The sequence below is a fragment of the Ovis aries genome, chromosome X (assembly GCF_016772045.2).
Source record: "Ovis aries strain OAR_USU_Benz2616 breed Rambouillet chromosome X, ARS-UI_Ramb_v3.0, whole genome shotgun sequence".
In the NCBI taxonomy this organism is placed as follows: Eukaryota; Metazoa; Chordata; class Mammalia; order Artiodactyla; family Bovidae; genus Ovis; species Ovis aries.
The window spans coordinates 79898705-79917528 of NC_056080.1; the positions used below are offsets into that span (position 1 = coordinate 79898705).

Genomic DNA, 18824 nt, shown 5'->3' on the forward strand with positions numbered 1-18824 from the left:
ACAGCTCTCCATCTTTTATTGGGGTCACACTTCATATATCACTGTGTCTGTTGGCTTTTTCACACCCACATGCTCCAGAGTGGGTTCCAGGTGACGAGGTATCCACGGCTCCAGAAGTGCTGCCTCCTACTCCATGGCCTTTGGTGGCTACAGATGCTGCTTCAGCCAGCAGCCTGACAGTGTTGAAGTCGCGGGGTTGAGGAGGCTAGGACACTCCCTATGGGCTTGTCCATCCCACCCGACCAGCCCCATGGCAGTGGGTCCCCGTGCCTTGTCAACAGGGCACTGGAAGTCAGCGTTAGCTGCCATTTTGACATCACTTTTTGTCTAGTTTGAGTCTATGTCATTCTAGCCATTCATGAGAAAGAAATGCTTTTGTATTGTGCTTATCTGATTGCTCTTAACGTGCATTCTCTTAACCAGGTAATGAAGCAGGGTGTGTGGAAGCAATGGACAATGCCAACGTGGAGATCGTATCTGTCCATCTCCACCACCCAAACCCACGGTCATGAGGGTCCAGGGGCCACAGCTGACCCCGCAGGCAGGCTGCTTCCCTCACGGAAGGAATCCAGCCCCTTGTTTCAGAAGCCTGGTTGAAAACCTTCAGTCTTTCACATCCTGTCAGCCCCATGGGAGGCAGGAGGCCAGGTGTGAGGGGTGCCCAGTCTGCAGGAAGAGAAGGTTCCAGACAGCAGTGGGTCCCGGCTGGCAACCAGTCCCCAGTCAGCCCCAAAGCAGCTGCTCTGGGGCAGAGGTGGAATGTGTGTGAAGCTCCCACTACAGCCACTGTGCTGCCTAGGTGGGGGCCTCTGCCTGAGCTGCAGAAATACTCCTGGGTTGGGGGGGGTGGGCAGAGAATGTTCACCTTGCACCACTCTGGGATCTCCCTTCTTTCAGCCCCCTTTCAGAGGAGGGAGCTGGTCAGAGAAGCACTCTGGTGTATATGTGTCATCTTAGAAGCACGAAACCAATCCCTACCCAGCCAGGAGCCACCACCCAGGATGCAAGTGGTCCAACAGAGTCATCCTCTTTCTCCTAGCCACGTGCATCAGCCTCAGCAGTGCTGTCCAGCTGGAGATGAAGGGTCTGAGGCTCGACAGTCCCCGAGCCTGCAAGCACCTACCCCACTCCCAACTCCATTTTTCCTCACCACAGTGTTACCTCTGCAGAGCGCAGTGGTCACCATCACCCCAGGGAGCAAGCCCTCCGACAGAGCTGGCAATCCCAGAGATGCCTGCCTTCAAACACATCTGTCCTCATCTGTGGGCACCAGATGACCCTGTGCTGGGCTGAACAGTGGCCAACACAGATGCACATGTCCTGACCCCCAGAACGTGTGACTGTGATCTTACTTGGAAAAAAGGGTCTTTGTAGATGCGATGAAAGCAAGCATCTGGAGACGAGGTCATCCTGAATGACTCAGGGCGGGGGGGGGAGGGGGCTCCAAATCCAATAAGTGTCCTTGAAAGAGAAGAAAAAGTGGAGAAGACTATGTAGAGACAGAGGCAGATGCTGGAGAGACACGTCCACCTGCCAAGGAATTCTGAGGAAGACCACTGGGAGCTGGGAGAGAGGCCTCTAGAAGGAACAAAGCCTGCCCACACCTGGATTTCAGACTTAGGCCTCCAGAAGTGGGAGGCCTAAGTCACCTGCTCCAGCAACAAAAGGAAACTAATACATTCCCCCAAAATGGCAAGTGCTCTTGTAGAAAAATTGCAGGATATGGTTTGAAAAAGCATCCATGAGCAGAGAACCTATCTGTGCCTTTAACATGTTCCTGAAGGACCATTTGCAACTGAACACTGGGCTTCAGGAAGTAGATCAGTCTCCCCCTGCAGATGACAAGAAAGCTCCCAGCCCAGGCTTGTTTTCAGAACAGGATGCTGGCTGGGCCTTCATCTAGCCAGACTGATATCCCGATCCTAGTCCGCCCTGGCACTGCCAGATAGCAGGTGTCCCACACAAAACCCAGGGACAGGGGTCTGTGTCATCCCGTTTCCAACCAGGCAGCCCCCGGGGCACAGAGGGATGCTGGGCGCTGAGAAGGAAACCACAATTACAGGGTTGATGCCCACAGCGTCGACATCCTCGGAAATATCCAGATTCTTGCAAAACTATAAAACAGTTCTCTGATGCTGGTACTCTGCCAGAGATGGTGAAGTGGCTTCTGTTGGCCAGGCTGGGGTATCTGGAGCTGGCACAGGGAACAGCATCACAGACTTTGGTGGCAGCACTCCTGGGGAGGACCAGGGTGCATTGCAACATCAGGCAGCACGGGGCAAATGTACCTGTGGCATGCACACCTCCTCAGACCAAGAGGTGGTGACAACGCTAAACCCGAAGTTGTGCAGGATAAATGAAACAACAAAGAACAGGCTCCAGTGCAAACACACCGGTACCAAGTCAGGAAGAAGAGATAACCGCAGGTTACATCACACACGAAAAGAGTCGATCCCCCTAATGACCAAAGAGCTCTTGTAAGTCAAGGAATAAAAGACTAACCGCTCAACAGAAAAATACGTAAAAAAAATCCAAGCAGGCCATTTATACCAGAACTGAAAAGGACCCTTCAAGCTCTGAAAAGATAAGTCAAGCTTACTCTTAACAGAGAGGAGCTCACTTTGTGGGATGGGCACAAGCCCCCCCCACTCTTGGACACCATCACCCATGGCAGAGCTGTGGGGAGAGCAGGAAGGCACACCAGGGTAGGGGCCTCAGTGCTGTCTAGCCCTGGTGGATACTCAATGGTGCCACTTCGAAGGATCCAACCCAAGGTACGTATGAGAGATGCACAAGGATTTTGTACCACAGCGACAACCCCAATGTCCAGTAGTAACAGACAGCATCAGTCCAATGGGCTGTAGCCGCCAAGGGAACAGCACCCAGCTTACAAGACCTGCACCCTAGGTGCTGTGCCAGGTGGCTGGGAGGAAGGCTCTGCCCATCTCAGCCTGGGAAGCCAGTGTCCAGGAGCCCCAGCTGTGGCTCGTGACCTTCCTAGCACAGGTGGAAAAAGTGTGAACCCAAGAGCCAAGCAGCTCAGGTAGACAGAACGAAACAAAAGGGCACAGTGGTGGGCCTCACTGGGGCTCTGTGTTGCCCTAAGAGAGGCGAACCCATAAACGAGGGTGTGGAAGCATGGGGGCCTGTGGCTAGGTCTCGGGGTTCAGAGAGGGCGCTCACTCTGTGTCAGCTGCCCCTAGTTCAGGCCCAGGCAGACAGGAGAGGAAAGCAGCAGAGAGCACGGTCCTGGGCTGCCTGGCGGCCTGCAGCCCTACTCGATGCACTCCATGACGTGTATCTGCAGGGTGTCCATGTCAGGAGCCTGATACTGACACTTGGGGCAGCAGAAGTTGGGCGGCTCGTCAGGGGGGCTTCTCCTCTGGATGGGCAGGGCCAGGTTAAAGGAGTGATGAGCTGGGGAAAGAGATCAGGCACCAGTCGGGGTGGGCTTCATGTGTGTGACCCTCTGCACCAACTGTGGGGCAAGGCGAGGACTGACACCTGGGCTATGACTACCTGAGTCACCAAGGCCAGCATCTCCCTTTTAGGCCCACCCCTGGGGTGGGGGTGTACTGATGGGGAGGAGGGGGCCACGTCCAGTTCCCTCTTCCCCCGTAGTATTGGGATCCATCGTGCCTCCTCCCGCTGCTCGCTCACCTGGGGCAGGTGTTAAGGGGGGCTGGGAGACCTCAACGTGCCGCTTCCTCATGTCTTCAATCCTTTGAGAAAAGAAAAGAAAGTGTCCAATCAACACATCTGAGTCACATCTCCAGAATGCACAAGGCTACGGAAAGGATGGGGTGCAATGTGGGGAGGGCGAGGCCAGCCCCACCTTGACCTGACAGGCCTAGGACCCAGCACCACTGCCCGTGGAGCCTGTGCTCCGACACTCACCTGGCTGACTCCTGACAGCTGGTCTTCAACCTGCTATATTCCCTCTGCAGCTGCTCCAGCTGTTCTTGCAGGAATTCCTTCTTCTCAGCCAGCTTCTCCCGGGCCTGCCTCTCAGCCTGGAAGTCTGCCTTGTAGATATCCGCCTGGCAAAACCAAGAGAGGGGCAGCGCGTGCTGTCCATCAGCCACTTCATGCCAGGCCCGGGGAACACTGGGAGGGGGCCAGCAGAGCCCCTCAGCATGAAGACGGTCCCCGCCAGGGCATCGCAAGTTCGAGGAACATCTCGAGGGGCTCAGAGCCTTTCTGAGAGGCCACTACCAAATGACACCCAACACATGGCAGGTCCCAGCCCTCGCATCCCAGCCTACACCTTCACAGGCCGGCCACAGGGATGAGCTCTCACCTGGGCTTTCAGCACTGGGACAGTCTCCATCACAATCTTGTGCTGTTCCGCCTCCTCCTTCAGCTTGTCGATCACTTCCTGTTTGGCCACCAGGGCCTCCTCAGCCTGCTGGAGCTGCTGCTTGAGATCCTCCAGCTGCAGTCCCTAGATGTGGGGGACAGGGAGCTGACGGAGCCCCATCCGGCCCAGCCATGGAGGCCGGGCCGTCCCCGGGCCAGCCACTGCTCCTGGGGAGGAGGACCAAAAGGAACCAAAGACGGGGCATTTTGCAAGGCACGGGAAAGGCAGAGGAGGCCGGCGAGGACCACTGGGGTCACCTGGCACAACCTCCCCCAGGCTGACATTCCATCCTGAACTGTACAGTCCTCGTCCAACCCTCCAAAGGACAGGGGCCACCCGCTCCACGCAGGCCAGTCTCACGCCCTAGTGCTCCACCATGTGCCCACTAAGCCAAGTCTCACAGGTTCCCCCGTGATGCCACCTCACAGACGCCCCACAACCCCCTTTCCTGCTGCCACCCCCACCACACCCACAGAGACACACTCACACACACAGATGCACACACATGCACACACACACAACACCCAGCCTTCCCTCTTGAGGTTAAAGGGCCACGTTTTTGTAACTGGCTCTTCATCATGTGACCCAGTTTCAGGCTTTACCCTTATAAGTCTCTTCCAAGTATGTTTCTGTTTAACTATATCCTTGAAATGTGATCACTAGAAACTACACTCAGGATAGGTCTGATGACAACCAACGACCACAGGGCTCCCAGTCACCTTCAAGACTGATACGGAAACATTCCCAGGGGACACCTGGCAGGTGGGAGCAGCCATGGAGACAAGCGTGATCCTGCTCAGGGCAGAGCATCTGGAGGCACCCTCCCCTCCGTCCACCATGGGCAGCAAACAACACAGCCCAAGTGTCTCCATCTCCCCCCACCGTCTGGCCTGACCCATCACTCCAGGGCCCTGACCAAGCTCTAGGGTGAATCAAGTATCCCTCTCCAAAGCCAGCTCTGTGAGTCTGTTAAGGTAGGGCCTTGACTTCCAATATCCCGGATCTAGGGGAGGGGATCAGCTCCCGAACTGCAGGGAGAGGAGCCAGGGGCAGCTCAGTCCCCAACACCCGGAAGACACCTCTCCAATACTCACTCGGTTCCGCTCACTGCTCACCATGCTGCTCTTGATGTGGCTGTCATACTCTTGGAAGAGCTGGTGATAAGCCACCTGCAGCTGGGCCAGCTTCCGCCTGAGGAAAAGAAACCACCTTGTCCTGATCCAGCCACAGCGTCCAACTCCACCCCCTTCCTTTCCCTCAAGGTTGAAGGCCAGAATGTGGCTTCCGGGGTGCCTCTGGGCCTTGCAGGCCATCAGCTCCAAGGCAAGCTTTGCTACCTAGTTCATATCCTTTTCCTTAAATCACACATTTTCAAAATAGTATAGAAAGCAATGTGTATCACAAAGCAGAGCTTTGGTCCAACTACACATTTCTGTGGGGTTGGCTTTTCTTCACGTACTTCAATCAAAACATATCACAACAAAAAAGAAAGAAAAACAATAAAAAACCTGTCACAACAGACTGACCACAGCAGCAGCAGACAGAAGAGTCCAGCAATTTTTAGTGAACCAGAGACAATAATGAATGAGATTTATAAAAATGTAATACGTCAGTCTCTTAAGTATTTTCTGGAAGACATAGTTCTGTTTCATAAGAATATGTATTTTTATGTGCAAAAAATAAAACTAAAGTCCCCTTCAAAAAAGTCAACTTCATGAAGAATCCAGAAAAGCAGGAGGATGGTTTGAGATGAAAGAAGACTCAAAAGACACCCCATCAAAGACAAAGCAGGATCCTCAATAGGACGCTGTGAACGTGTGGGCCAGAGGGTGGAATTGGAATGTGGATAGGAGAGTGAAGGATGTCACCCTCTCCAGGACGCCTCGCTGGGGTGTGATGACAGTCAGGGACAGCGCTGGACGTCCCCCCACCACATCCCACTCACTTCTCCTCCGAGGCAGCCTGGCGTTCCATGCGCAGGGCAGCCTCCATGTTCTGGTTCTGCAGACGCAGCTGGTCCACCTGCACGCTATGCCGCTGTTGCAGCGCCTCCCGCTCGCTCTCCAGCTGCCGGGCCTGTTCACTGGCCACCCGGGCCCTGTGAGGAAGCGGAGGTCACACACAGGCCCAGCGGAGGGGGGCACCGGCCAACCCAGCACCCCTGCCACATGGTGCAAGACGGACACCAGGGCAGGGGACCAGTCCTGGCACAGGGCAACGAAGGGGGAGGCCTCCAGGTGACTCCAGGGTGGGCACTGGCTGAGGAGACATGGACGACTGCAGGGTACCTGGCTCGGGACGGGTTTGGGCTGGGGACAGCCATCCAGGAAGGCTGTTCTGGGGGTAAAGGAGATGGTCCCAGGGGAGAGGAGCCCCGGGAACTGCCCATGAGGTTACCACAGACGGGTGCTGGGTGCGCTGGCCAGGGCCATCTAGTGGATGGGTCGGGAGGGACTGCAAGGAAAGGAAGTAGAGACAGCCAGTCTTGATAGAATTTCTAGAAGGTGGGGAGGGAGAAGTCAGAAATGGGGGGGAGCCGGAAAGGGGCACTGCTCCAGAGGCCACGCAGGCTCCACACCTGTCCAAAGAGCCTCCTACTTGCCTGCCTGTGGGTATACAGCACTGATGGCCCAGCACCCCCCACCGCCCCGGGTCTCCTACATCCAAACAGCACCTTGCACTCTGGGTCCAGGCTTCGGCCAGGCCAACCACTGGACCGAGGCTGCCTCAGCCCCACTGCAGGGTGATGGCGGGAGGCTGCTGGAGATGGGCTCTGGTCCCAGCATCTCTCCACACCTGGGCCAGTCTATCAGACGCAGATCCCGTCTGTGAGCTGACAAAACCCAGCCCTGTCACTGCCATCATCGGATGGGACTGCCACCTGCCAGGGGCCTGATGGGAGACACCTCCTGCCCTGAGCTGTGTAGTTCAGCACATACGTGCTCAGCCAAGGGGGTAGAAGCGGAGGTGGGGTGATAGGAAAGCAGGGTGCCCAAGAGCCTATAACTGCTGGAATAACGGCCCTCCAGGGTCGTTAGAGGACCAACTGCTACTGCTAAGTCGCTTCAGTCGTGTCCAACTCTGTGCGACCCCATAGACGGCAGCCCACCAGGCACCCCCATCCCTGGGATTCTCCAGGCATGAACACTGGAGTGGGTTGCCATTTCCTTCTCCAATGCAGGAAAGTGAAAAGTGAAAGTGAAGTCGCTTAGTCGTGTCCAACCCTCAGCGACCCCATGGACTGCAGCCTTCCAGGCTCCGCCGTCCATGGGATTTTCCAGGCAAGAGTACTGGAGTGGGGTGCCATTGCCTTCTCCACAGAGGACCAAAGGCAGTTACAAAACTGCATTGACAGTGTCCCAACTCCAGCAGCTTCTTTTAGGTGCACAGAAAAAGAGATAGGCAGAGAAGATACCAGAGTATCCTAAAAATTACATGTGCCTTTTCCCAACACTGAGTGACTGAGGCATGTCTGGGGAGACGGCAGGATGCAACAATCCCAGAGCCAGTAGGCTCATCCTTGAGTGGCCTCCCCACTCGCCATCCATTTCCTAGAGGGCGGCACGCTCACACACGCTTACCTCCTGCCTGTTCCCCTAGCCTCCTTCAGGAAGGCATCCCGGACACCACCCGGGGCACCCTGACCACCTCCAGTGCTGCGAGGGCTGGGGCCACCCTGTAGCCCAAACCCATCAGTTTGGGGCATCTGCAGTGGAGGGGCGTGAGATCCACAGAAACATCCGTGCCCTTTGACCCAATACCCTCACCTGCAGAAACCTCCCACTGCAGAAGAGAGCCACCAGAGGACCTAAGGATGCTGACTTCAGAAGGGCCAGTGTGCAAGGATGGCCCGGGGATGGTGCCTGGGCAGTAGGCTGGTGCGAGTCCTTGACATTGATGCGACACTTTCTCTACTGATAAGGGTGGTCTCTGTGCCTCAGCTGTTGGCACCACAGGGTGGTCTACAGGGCGCACCAGCTTTCCTCTGGGAGTCAGGAAGTTTGGCACATGCCTGGTAGCCATCAGCCCTCAATAATACTCATGGCGCTGAATCTCGAGTGGGCTCCCTAGGTCTCCAGGGGGGGCCTCTGTTGCTGCCTATGAAGGAAGCGTGCTGGGGCCCCCTCAAGGGAGGGAGAGAGGGAACCAAAGGCATGGGGGTCTTCACCCCTGACCCGTGTCTTCTGCCCTTGGGGGTCCTGGTGTGTGCCCATTCCTTGTCATCATTCTCAGCTGGGAGGGCTTCCCTGCAGCCCACAGGCGTGCCCTTTCACACCACCCCAGAAACACCCACTCAGTAAAGAAGACAAACTCCAGCAGAAGGTCAGAGAGCCCACAGGTGCACTGAGACCCAGGTCCTGGACGCCCAGTACCCCCAGTCCTGTGTGTCCTGTCACAGAGGACATTTCTGGAGGCTCCCGAAGGGTCCTGTTCTCCTCGGGAGCCCTGGCAGTGGCCTCGGGCTGGGCTCGCCCTCCCTGTCACTTCACCTGCTCTCCAAAGCCTGGCGCTCCTTAGTGGCAGCCTCCAAGCGACTCTGGCTCTCCTGCAGCTCCCCCAGCAAGGATGTTACCTGGGCTTTCACTGAGGCCTTGTCCTCAGCCATCTGCTGCATGAAAAAAAAAAAAGAGCCACTTTCTGTCAGCAGTGGTTTTTTTGCCAGCTGCCTGCCCCTTGCACACTCAAGTCCCCGGGGAAGCCTGGAAACACGGTGACAGGCCTCCTGAGTGCTGCCCTCAGCGGTCCCCCTCACCTAACCTCCACCTCTGGAAGCATCTCCCCCTCATCCAGGCAACTGAAGCAGTGGAAAGAGATCCCGTCCCGTGAGCACCCCCTCCCAGGCCTTCCTCATCCCTGCAGATGGGGCAAAAGGAGAGGCAGGGACATGGGAGCCTCTCCACCTCTGAGACTCAGTGCCGAGGAAGGCAAGATTCAAACAGAGTGACAAAGATACACTGCTCCATGGGCCCCAGGCCACTGGAAGGTGATGTGGACTAATACCATTTCCAGAAGATTTGCACAAGCAACAAGATGCAAGAGTTGGCCCAACTCCCCTTTGCCCAACTCCCTTCAAGCTGTCCAGACTCCAGTCCCGAGACCGAGGCCTGCTCAAGCCCAGGGTCAAGCCCCAGTCCTCAGCTTTCCCCGCCCCTCGGTACCAACCACCACACAGACCTCCCAGCCAGGCCTGGGGGCCTGCACACACACACTCGTGCACTCACACATGTGCACACAGCCCCGCCCACCATTCCTTCTCAAAGGCAGTCTGAGGCCTGTGACCCTCTCCATGTATACACATGTGAGGATGACCTGCTCTGTCTCAAGGCCTTCAGTACCCTCCAAAGGCTGAGACTTTACAGAGTCCTACCTCCAGGACAGACTTGTCTCTTACAACCCAACTTAGCTATCTGACTGCCTGTCTAACTTCTCCACCTTGAAGCCCATGGGCACACCCTATGGATTAATGCCCACACTCCAGCCCACCACTGGGCCCAGCCCACTGAGAGTCCCTTGCTGAGCAGCTACAATAAGCTTGCCCAGGCTCCCAGTTCCACCCCTGTGGCTGTAGGAGTTCCCCAGGGCTGCCCAAAAGGACCACAAATTTGGCAGGTGGTTAAGATAACAGAAACAGATTGCTTTCTAGAGGCCAGGAGTCCAAGAGCAAGGTGTCAGCAGCGCTGGATAGTTCTGAGGGCTTTGAGGGAGGATCAGCTCCAGCCCACTGCCTTGGCTTCTGGGGGTGGCCAGCGGTCCTTGGTATTCATCAGCTGTAGCTGCATCACTCCATCTCTGCCTCCATCATCACGTGACCATCTTCCCTGTATGTCTGCTTCTCTTCTAAGGACACCAGTCATTGGATTTAAACCCATCCTCAGCTACTGTGACCTCACCTTAACTTGGTTATATCTGCAAAGACCTCATGTTTAACTAAGGTCACATTCTGAGGTACTAGGGGTTAGGATATGGACATTTCTTTGGAGGAAACATAACAATCCATAATATCCTCCATACTCCAGATGAATCCACATAGCTCAGCCCCCTCCCCTGGTTCCTGTCACACTCAGGATCAAAGCCTGAATCCTTCCACTGGCTTACTAATCCCACATGACTAGTCTCCACCATGACTACCTCCTCAGCCCCTCTCCATTCTGCCCCAGCTATGCTTGCCTCTTTAGTCTTCCCTGAACATTACAGGTAAGCTTCTGCCTCAGGACCTTTGCACATACTTTCCTCTCCTCTAAAACATTCTTTCCCCAGATATCCATATGGCTCATGTCCTGTCTTCCAGGCTTACTCGATGGCAACTTAGTGAGACCTTCCTCATCTAAGAGTGCAAATAGCCCACACCACCTGTTCTATTAGATGAATATCTCCACTTGGATATCTAGTCATCCTCTCAAAACTAACCTCAGTAAAACTATACTCCTGATCATCCCCAGAAGCCAGTTCCACTCATGGCCTTCCTTGTTACCAGTAGATGGCTAACCCATGCTCTAGTTGGCAGGACAAAACCTTCAAGTCCTTCTTGATTCTCATCTGCCTCTCACAGCTCACATGAGATCCATCAGGAAATCCTGTCAAGATGTATCTTAGAATCTATTTGATGACACTTAGCAGGTAATGGTACTATTTTACATGTGACAGTGCTGGTGTGGTTATGTTTCTTTCAAAGTCATTTCTTAGAGATGCACATGGAACTTTTTCTGGAAAAAAATCACACGGTGTCTGGAATTTGGTTCTAAAAAATGGGTGAACTCCTAGATATCTACCTGAAAGAAATGAAAACTCATGTCGGCACAGAAATGTTCATAGCAGCATTACTCCTAACAGCCAGAGTAGAAATAACCCAGATGTCCATCAAATGAAGACTGGATTAAAAAAAATGCAGTCTCTCTCTATACTGGAATATCATCCAGCCATAAAGTGAAATGAGGTACTTGGACAAACTATAGCATGGATGAACCTTAAAAACATGATGCTGAGAGAAAGTAGCCAGACACAAGAGCCACACATTGCAGGATTCCACTCACAGGAGATGTGCAGGTACCTGGGGCTTGGGGGGATGGGACTGCGGAGTGACAGCTCATGGGGACACGGTTTCTTCCTGGGGTTTCTTCTTGCGGTTTTGGAACTACATAAAGGAAAGAGATGGTTGGCCAACTCTAAGACTATACTAAAAACAATTGAATTCTATACTTTCAAGGGACAAATTTTATGGTATATGAGTTTTATTCTGGTTTCTCCAGGGTTAACATCTTACCCCTATCACCTGCTGTCCATGTGCAAGAGTTTCTTTTATGTATACACCTGGGGTACAACTGACAAGGTGAGGGTGACCTGAACTTTCAACTTGAAGAAAAAATGCCAGATGGTTTTTCAAGGCAGTGTCACCAATTGATGCTTCCAGCAGCAACATGAAGCCATAGCCTCTCCAATACCCACTACTGTCAGACTTGTCAGCTAGCAATAGGGCTCTGGCAGTGGCTCTGATCGCTACTGTGAAGCCAGCATCCCATCCCGTAAGTACAGGGCAGGTGGATGCTCTGCAGGCATTCTGAGAATAGCAGCCTTCTCCTTCTCCCTTCTGCACAGGTTCAGGGTGGTAGTGGCTTTACTGGTGGCCCCAAAGTGGTATGGCCACGGCCTAACCCACAGTTAGGCCTAACCTGAGCACCAAAGAATTGATGCTTTTGAACTATGATGTTGGAGAAGACTCTTGAGAGTCCCTTGGACTGGAAGGAGATCCAATGAGTCCAGCTTAAAGGAAATCAGTCCTGAATGTTCATTGCAAGGACTGATGTTGAAGCTGAAACTCCAATCCTTTGGCCACCTGATACGAAGAGCTGACTCACTGGAAAAGACCCTGATGCTGGGAAAGATTGAAGATGGAAGGAGAAGGGGATGACAGAGGAAGAGATGGTTGGATGGCATCACTAACTCAATGGACATGAGTTTTGAGTAAACTCTGGGAGTTGGTAATGGACAGGGAGGCCTGGCATGCTGCAGTCCATGTGGTTGCATAGAGTCGGAAACAACTGAGTGACTGAACTAACCTGCAGTATATGTCAATGGCATCTGACCTAGAGACACGGTCACTGCAGATGTAATGGTGTGAAGATGAGGTCACACTGGAAGAGAGCAGGCCTCTGATCCAGTGACTCCTGAAAACTACAAAAGACTCGGACAATTGAGCAAGCTCTACTGTGACTTCTTGCAGCCTAAGGTCAGGACCCTGGGCCGACCCAGCTCCCTTTTGAGTCCCCATCTGAGAAAACAGGGCTAGCAAGAGAATGTAGTTTGCTCCAGCCAACATTTGACTGAGCACCCCCCCTTTCTCCAAGTCTTTCCTAAGAAGGCTCCCCACATGTGAACCCCTGCTCTGGCCCTTTGAGATGTCCGTGTACCTCCAACAACCCAGGAGAGGCTTTCTCGGGGACCTGAGAGTCATTCCTTTGAAATGGGATCCTCAGGAAAGACAGGGCCTGAGTCTACCCATCTCTGAGTAGGATGGAATCGTAACATCCAAGAACTGACCCCGGGGACGGACGCTGCTGACCTCACCACATTGACCCTGACCAACCCACCATGGGTTTTCACTCGAGACCCTGTCGCTGACCCCACCTCACTCTCCCTTCAAATCACCGGCACCCCTATGCCAATCAGAAGGGTGCCTGGTGCTTTCGTCTGCTGACCGTGGTTACCAAACAAAACCGGTTCCTACCCCTTTACCTAAAGGCCGGATGAACTGCTCTTTGACACTTGTGTCTTCATAAGATGAGGAAAGATGCCCAGACACGAGGGGAGAAGGCCACGTGACAGTGTGTTTGCAAACCACGGAACAGAGTCCTCCCAGCAGGTACCTGAGGCTAGGAGACAGACTTGGACCAGATCCTGCCCTCAGAAGGAACCAACCCTGTCCACGCCTGGATCATGGACTTCCAGCCTCCATGACTGGCAGACCACACATTTCTGTGGCTTCCAACTACCCTGTTTGTGGTACTCTGTTACAGCAGCCCCGGAAACCTGAGACACTCCCCAAGGGCCCCCACCAGGCTGTCTATACTGCCAGCAGCGTGATTTCTGGCCAGGCCCTGGGCCACATGTACCAGCTTGATCTCTGGGACCCAGAAATCAAGTACCTAAGGGGAGCCATACAGGCGCCCCAGGCCTCCGGGAATGACCACCCCTACAAGTCCCCAGAGGGCACACTCTCATGCATGGCTCCGTCTCTCCTGGACTTGCCCTCCGTTCCTTTATCTTTACTGATTTCAACCCATATCCCAGCCAGCTGCTCATCCTAATGCCGTAACTGGGAGGACAACAGCTTTCCCCAACTCCGGGAGCCCCCCACCCCGGTGCCCCCAAGCAGGCAGCCAGGTCCTTACCTGCTGGCATGTCTTCAGGCGTTCCACCTCCTGTAGGGCCTGCTCCCTCTGCTGGCGCAGTTCGCGCTTCTCTAGGCTCAGCCTCGCCACCAAGTCCCGGGCCTCCTGGAACTTCTGCATGAGGAAGGCCTTCTCCTCCCTCTGGTTGCCCTGGAAACGCTGCAGCTCCTCACAGCGCTCGCGCAGCATCTGGTTGCTCTGGCGGATGGCGTCTGCAGAGATAGCTGGGGCCAGATGAGCCCAGGGCCTGCGGCCCCCCACCGCCCCGAGGACTCCCCCACTGGGACGTCTTCCCAACACTCCCTCGTTTCGCCGATCACTTTCAAAGTCAGCTACGCGAATGACATACCCCCAGTGTCCACAAAAGCTTCACTTAAAAACACATGTCAGGGAGTCCCTAGTGGCCTCGTGGTTGGGACCCAGTGCTTTCACTGCCCTGGCCCGGGTTCAATTCCTGGTCAGGGAACTGAGGTCCCACAAGCCGCACAGTGTGGCCAAAAAAAAAAAAAAAATGTCAAATGTCAGTTTATTTGTTCTTTGTAAGTGACTCTGGAACTCATCTGCCTTCTGCATGGGTCAGAGCAGGCCCCTGGGTCACTGCCTTCAGGATCAGACTGGGGGCAAACTTCCCCGAGCTCTGCTGGCCCCAGACTGAGGGGGGTCTTGGGGGCAGGGCCAGAAGTCTCGGAGCAGGCGAGTTCTCTGAGCCTCACCATCCTCTTGTACACGTTCAATGGGGACAAGCATCCCCATCTCAGAGACAGGACGGGTAACATGGAAAAGCAGCCAAAGTGCCTGGTACACAAGACAGCTTCAAGAACCACTTTGTCCTCCTCTTCCCAGGCAGTCAGCAAGGGCTGAGGAAAGGAGAGCCACCCACCCAGGGACACCGCCAAGCAGCAGCTCACCACTGGTACTGACAAAACGGATCCATGGCCTGTGAAGGTGCTAACCACCACAGAACTAGATTAGAGGAGGCCCCCTCTCTGTTCAGAACCCCCAATGAGCTAAATAGGCCTTCTGATGGAACATTCTTTCGCTAGAACCACAATGGCTCCTGAGCCTGGCTCCAGAGCCTCCTTTTACGTACCACAGTCCCCATAAGACTCCAGCCCTACAAGGGAGCGACTGATCTGAGACAGGGCTTTCTGCCTCAGGCCCACGGTGCCCCCACCAGCCCCCACTGTCCTGGGGATGAGCTCAGACCACATATGTAGCTGTGGAGAGCGAACTGTCTCCCTGCCCCAAACTTGGCTGCCAGCTCAATGTGGCCCCAACACAGAAACATATTTAACGACACCTGGGGGATATTGTTGGTTGTCTTACCTGGAGGGGGGACGATTGACAGTCCACCCACAGTGGCCCAGATGTCCCTTCCCCAAAGCCACCCACGGGCCCTTCCTAGGAAGCCCCAGCCTAGCCCAGAGCAGACTACACCCCTTTCTGGAGCAGGCCACGCCCCTTAAATAGCCACGCCCTTCCTCGGGTAGCCACGCCCCTTTCCAGTATATTGTTTGATGCTTCTGTCCATGGGGTCACAGAGAGTCAGACACACGACTGAGTGACTGAATGACAACAATGGCTGATCAGTACGGAGACACAGGAGCCTGGCGGCCTTGGCCCGACAGGGACAACCCAAAAAGGTCACCTCAGCTCCAGAGCTCCTTGGAGGGAGGGCAGCCCAGCTTCTCCCTCTGCCCACCCCTTCTTCTTCACTGCCCTGCCCTTCCCTTCCCATCCCCTCCCCTCCCCAGTGTTGGTCCTGACTCTAAACATTCTGGATGGCACTCTGTAGCTGTGAGTCACTTCCAGAGAACCCCACAGGAAATGAAGGAAGGAGGCTAGCTGACCCAGAGCCACAAACTGGCTCTCGAGCGCCTGCCCACCTCAGTCCCAGAAAACGCAGAGGCACTGGGTAAGTGGGGTCAATTCCCCCAGCAGGGCCTGCTCCCCAGACATTTGACGCTGCCCGCCCACTGTTGCCCTCACCTCGGAGCTCTTGATTCTCCTCCAGACAGCGCTGGAAGGTCTCAGGGGTGCCCTGCTCTGAAGGCATGTGGAGCATGGCTGGCTTCCCCAGAGAAGACTCTTCACCTAGCATGTCCTGGTCCCCTGCCGGGCCACCACTCGGCTGCACCATCTCACACAGTGGACTCTTTCAGGGGGGCCTGCTCATCCAACACGTCAGGGCCTGAAAGAGAGTTAGCAAGGGTAGGATATGAAGAGACCTATACAGAATTCTCCTACCCTGCAGGACGAGGAGTCCTGGCATCACACTTCAAGCAAAATGATGAGCATGCTGGCAAGTGGAAAGAGATGCTAACATGGGCTTTCTGGTCTAAGAGGTAGCACATAGTCCCATTCCTAAGGGAGGTGCAGGCACTTCTGTGGGGCTTGGAAAGGTCATGGTTCAGCACTGCTTGTAAACTGTAAGCTGAAGTTAAGAACATCACCAGAGAGGAGAAATAACATAGAAAATTAGTTTTGGAGGGATGTGTCGGTATGCTGGGAATCCTACCCTACACACACACACTTCCAAGCATGAGTGGAGGTGAGTGGCCCCTCACGTAGTACAGTGAGTTGAATGATAACCCCCAATAAGGTATGTCCATGTGACATACCTTATTAAATACCTTATGACACCCAGAACCTGTGACTGTAAACTGCGGAAAAGGATCTTTGCAGATGCGATAAAATCAAGGATCTGGAGATAAGATAATCCTGGATGAGAAAGGCCCTAAAAGTGTCCTTATGAGACACAGAAGAGGAGAGACACAGAGGAGATGCCACATGAAAATACAGGCAGAGACAGGAGGGATGTGGTCACAAGCCCAGGGACACCTGAAGCCCCCACAAGCTGGACAAAGCCCAGAGGACCCTGCCCTGGAGCCCTCGAAGGAAGCACAGCCTTACCAACACCTTGACCTCAGGCTGTTGGTCTCCAGAGCCAGGAAAGGATAAACTTCCGTTGTTTTAAACCCCCGCCCCCACTTGTGGCTATCTCTTACAGCAACCCTAGGAAATCCATACACCAAGTAAGAGGGTCTTCACAGAGATCACTCAGAGCCTGGTGAGTGTTCTTTGGAACAGAAGGGCTAAAGTGGATCATCCCACGTTTGACGTGTACTGAGACATCTGAAAGCAGGGCCTGGGCTCACAGATGAAGGCAGGGAGGCAGAGAAAGGCTGAGCCATTTGTGTTCTCTTGTGACCTGGAGTAGAGAGAGGGAGTCTACGCCAGACAGCATCAACCTGGAGCCCTTTTAAGGCCTGCCCAAGACTGGCTACATGAAGAGGAAGCTAATCACAAAAGAAGTTTCCAGTAGGGCCTGAGCTGCAGCCAGAGGCTTGAACACCAGACGAGCTTGGACATTTCACTATTACACTGATGCTTCACTGAACACCCTACTAACCCATTAGCAGTATCTAATGGATCACTGATCCCTGATTCCAGAACAGCCCACTCTACTGGTTTCCCACCTACCTCACTGGCTGCTCTCTCTCAGGCTTTCATTGGTCCATCCTCATTAACCCAGCCCTTCATGTGGTCATGCCCTAGGGCTCTGTTCTGGGACTTTTTCTCTAATTTCAGTCACTCCAGTACTAATTCCATCCAGACTCAAAACTGTAGCCCTCATCTTAATGCTAATGATGCCCCAAATCAGAACTCTTTCCTGAACGCCCAACTCACACATCAAATGCCAGATCTCCACTTGGATATCCAGTCATCCTTTCAAAACTAACCTCGGTAAACTACACTCCTGATCATCCCCAGAGGCCAGTTCCATTCATGGCCTTCCTTGTTACCAATAGATGGCTAACCCATGCTCTAGCTGGCAGGACAAAACCTTCAAGTCTTTCTTGATTCCCATCTGTCTCACAGCTCACGTCGGATTCATCAGGAAATCCTGTCAAGATGTATCTTAGAATCTATTTGATGACACTTAGCAGGTAATGGTACTATTTTACATGTGACAGTGCTGGTGTGGCTATGTTTCTTTCAAAGTCATTTCTTAGAGATCCACATGGAACTTTTATTGAAAGAAATCACATGGCGTCTGGGACTTGGTTCTAAATAATGGGTGAACTGCTAGGTATCTACCTGAAAGAAATGAAAACTCATGTCTGCACAGGAATGTTGGTAGCAGCATTACTCCAAACAGCCACAGTGAAAATGACCCAGATGTTTATCAACTGATGAATAGACAAAATCTAGTACATTCCCATGCTGCAACATTATGTTAATAAAAAGAAACAACTCACAAAAGACCACATATTATGACTCCATTTACATGAAATGTCCAGAATAGGTAAATACATAGACAGAAAGACTAGTGGATGCTTAGAGCAGGGGTAGATGGGGTGGTGAGAGTGATGGCTGAAGTTCATGGGGTCTCTTTTTGGAGTGATGAAAATGTTCTGGAATTAATGGTGATAGTTGTGCAAGTCTGTGAATGCACTGAAAAACCAGTGAACTGTATACTTTAAATGGGTGATTTGCGAGGTATGTGAATTATATGTCAACGAAGCTGTTTTTGAGGAGTATGAATTAAAAATATCCACGAGTTGGTAACTGTTGAAGCTGGGAAGTGAGTACATTGAATTTACTAGACTATTATACTTTTCTATGCCTTTGAAATTTTACACAATAAAATGATAAGAGCAACATCACTATTCAGGTAATTATTGTAATAACCTCCTAAAAGTCACCCGGCTCCTACACGTGCCGCCCCCATAGTCAGTTCTCCCCACCGCGCCAGACCAGTCAGCCTGAAAGGTGATTCTGATCACATCCCTCCTCTGCTGGGATCCCTACCATGGTTCCTCATTGCCGATAGCTTAAAACCTAAAGTCCCTACCACTACCTACAAGGCCGTGCCCTATCTGTTCTCCCATTAAAGTGAAACTCGCTCAGCTGTGTCCAAATCTTTGCGACCCCATGGACTGTACAGTCCATGGAATTCTCCAGGCCAGAATACTGGAGTGGGTAGCCTTTCCCTTCTCCAGGGGATCTTCCCAACCCAAGGATCGAACCCAGGTCTCCCACATTGCAAGCGGATTCTTTACCAGCTGAGCCAC

At 53.5% G+C, this 18824-nt stretch overlaps 1 protein-coding gene across 19 annotated transcripts in view; it reads right to left on the reverse strand.

Annotated features, from left to right (window-relative positions):
* IKBKG (inhibitor of nuclear factor kappa B kinase regulatory subunit gamma) overlaps nucleotides 1–18824 on the reverse strand; it is a 24450-nt gene continuing 5626 nt past the window's right edge. For 7 of the 19 annotated variants that reach the window (XM_027963330.2, XM_027963332.2, XM_060408442.1 and 4 more), the window contains exons 2-10: nucleotides 15736–15937; nucleotides 13747–13958; nucleotides 8851–8969; nucleotides 6306–6458; nucleotides 5455–5551; nucleotides 4301–4444; nucleotides 3898–4040; nucleotides 3661–3722; nucleotides 1–3417 (exon numbers count right to left, since the gene is read on the reverse strand). In XM_027963330.2, coding sequence (XP_027819131.1) covers nucleotides 3275–3417; nucleotides 3661–3722; nucleotides 3898–4040; nucleotides 4301–4444; nucleotides 5455–5551; nucleotides 6306–6458; nucleotides 8851–8969; nucleotides 13747–13958; nucleotides 15736–15886 — 1224 coding nt within the window. In that variant the 5' untranslated portion in view covers nucleotides 15887–15937 and the 3' untranslated portion in view covers nucleotides 1–3274. Of the gene's footprint in view, nucleotides 3418–3660; nucleotides 3723–3897; nucleotides 4041–4300; nucleotides 4445–5454; nucleotides 5552–6305; nucleotides 6459–8850; nucleotides 8970–11391; nucleotides 11493–12414; nucleotides 12530–13090; nucleotides 13228–13746; nucleotides 13971–15735; nucleotides 15938–18824 lie in introns of those variants that run through there. The other 12 variants (XM_042241631.1, XM_042241633.1, XM_042241632.1 and 9 more) reach the window with 5 other exon arrangements.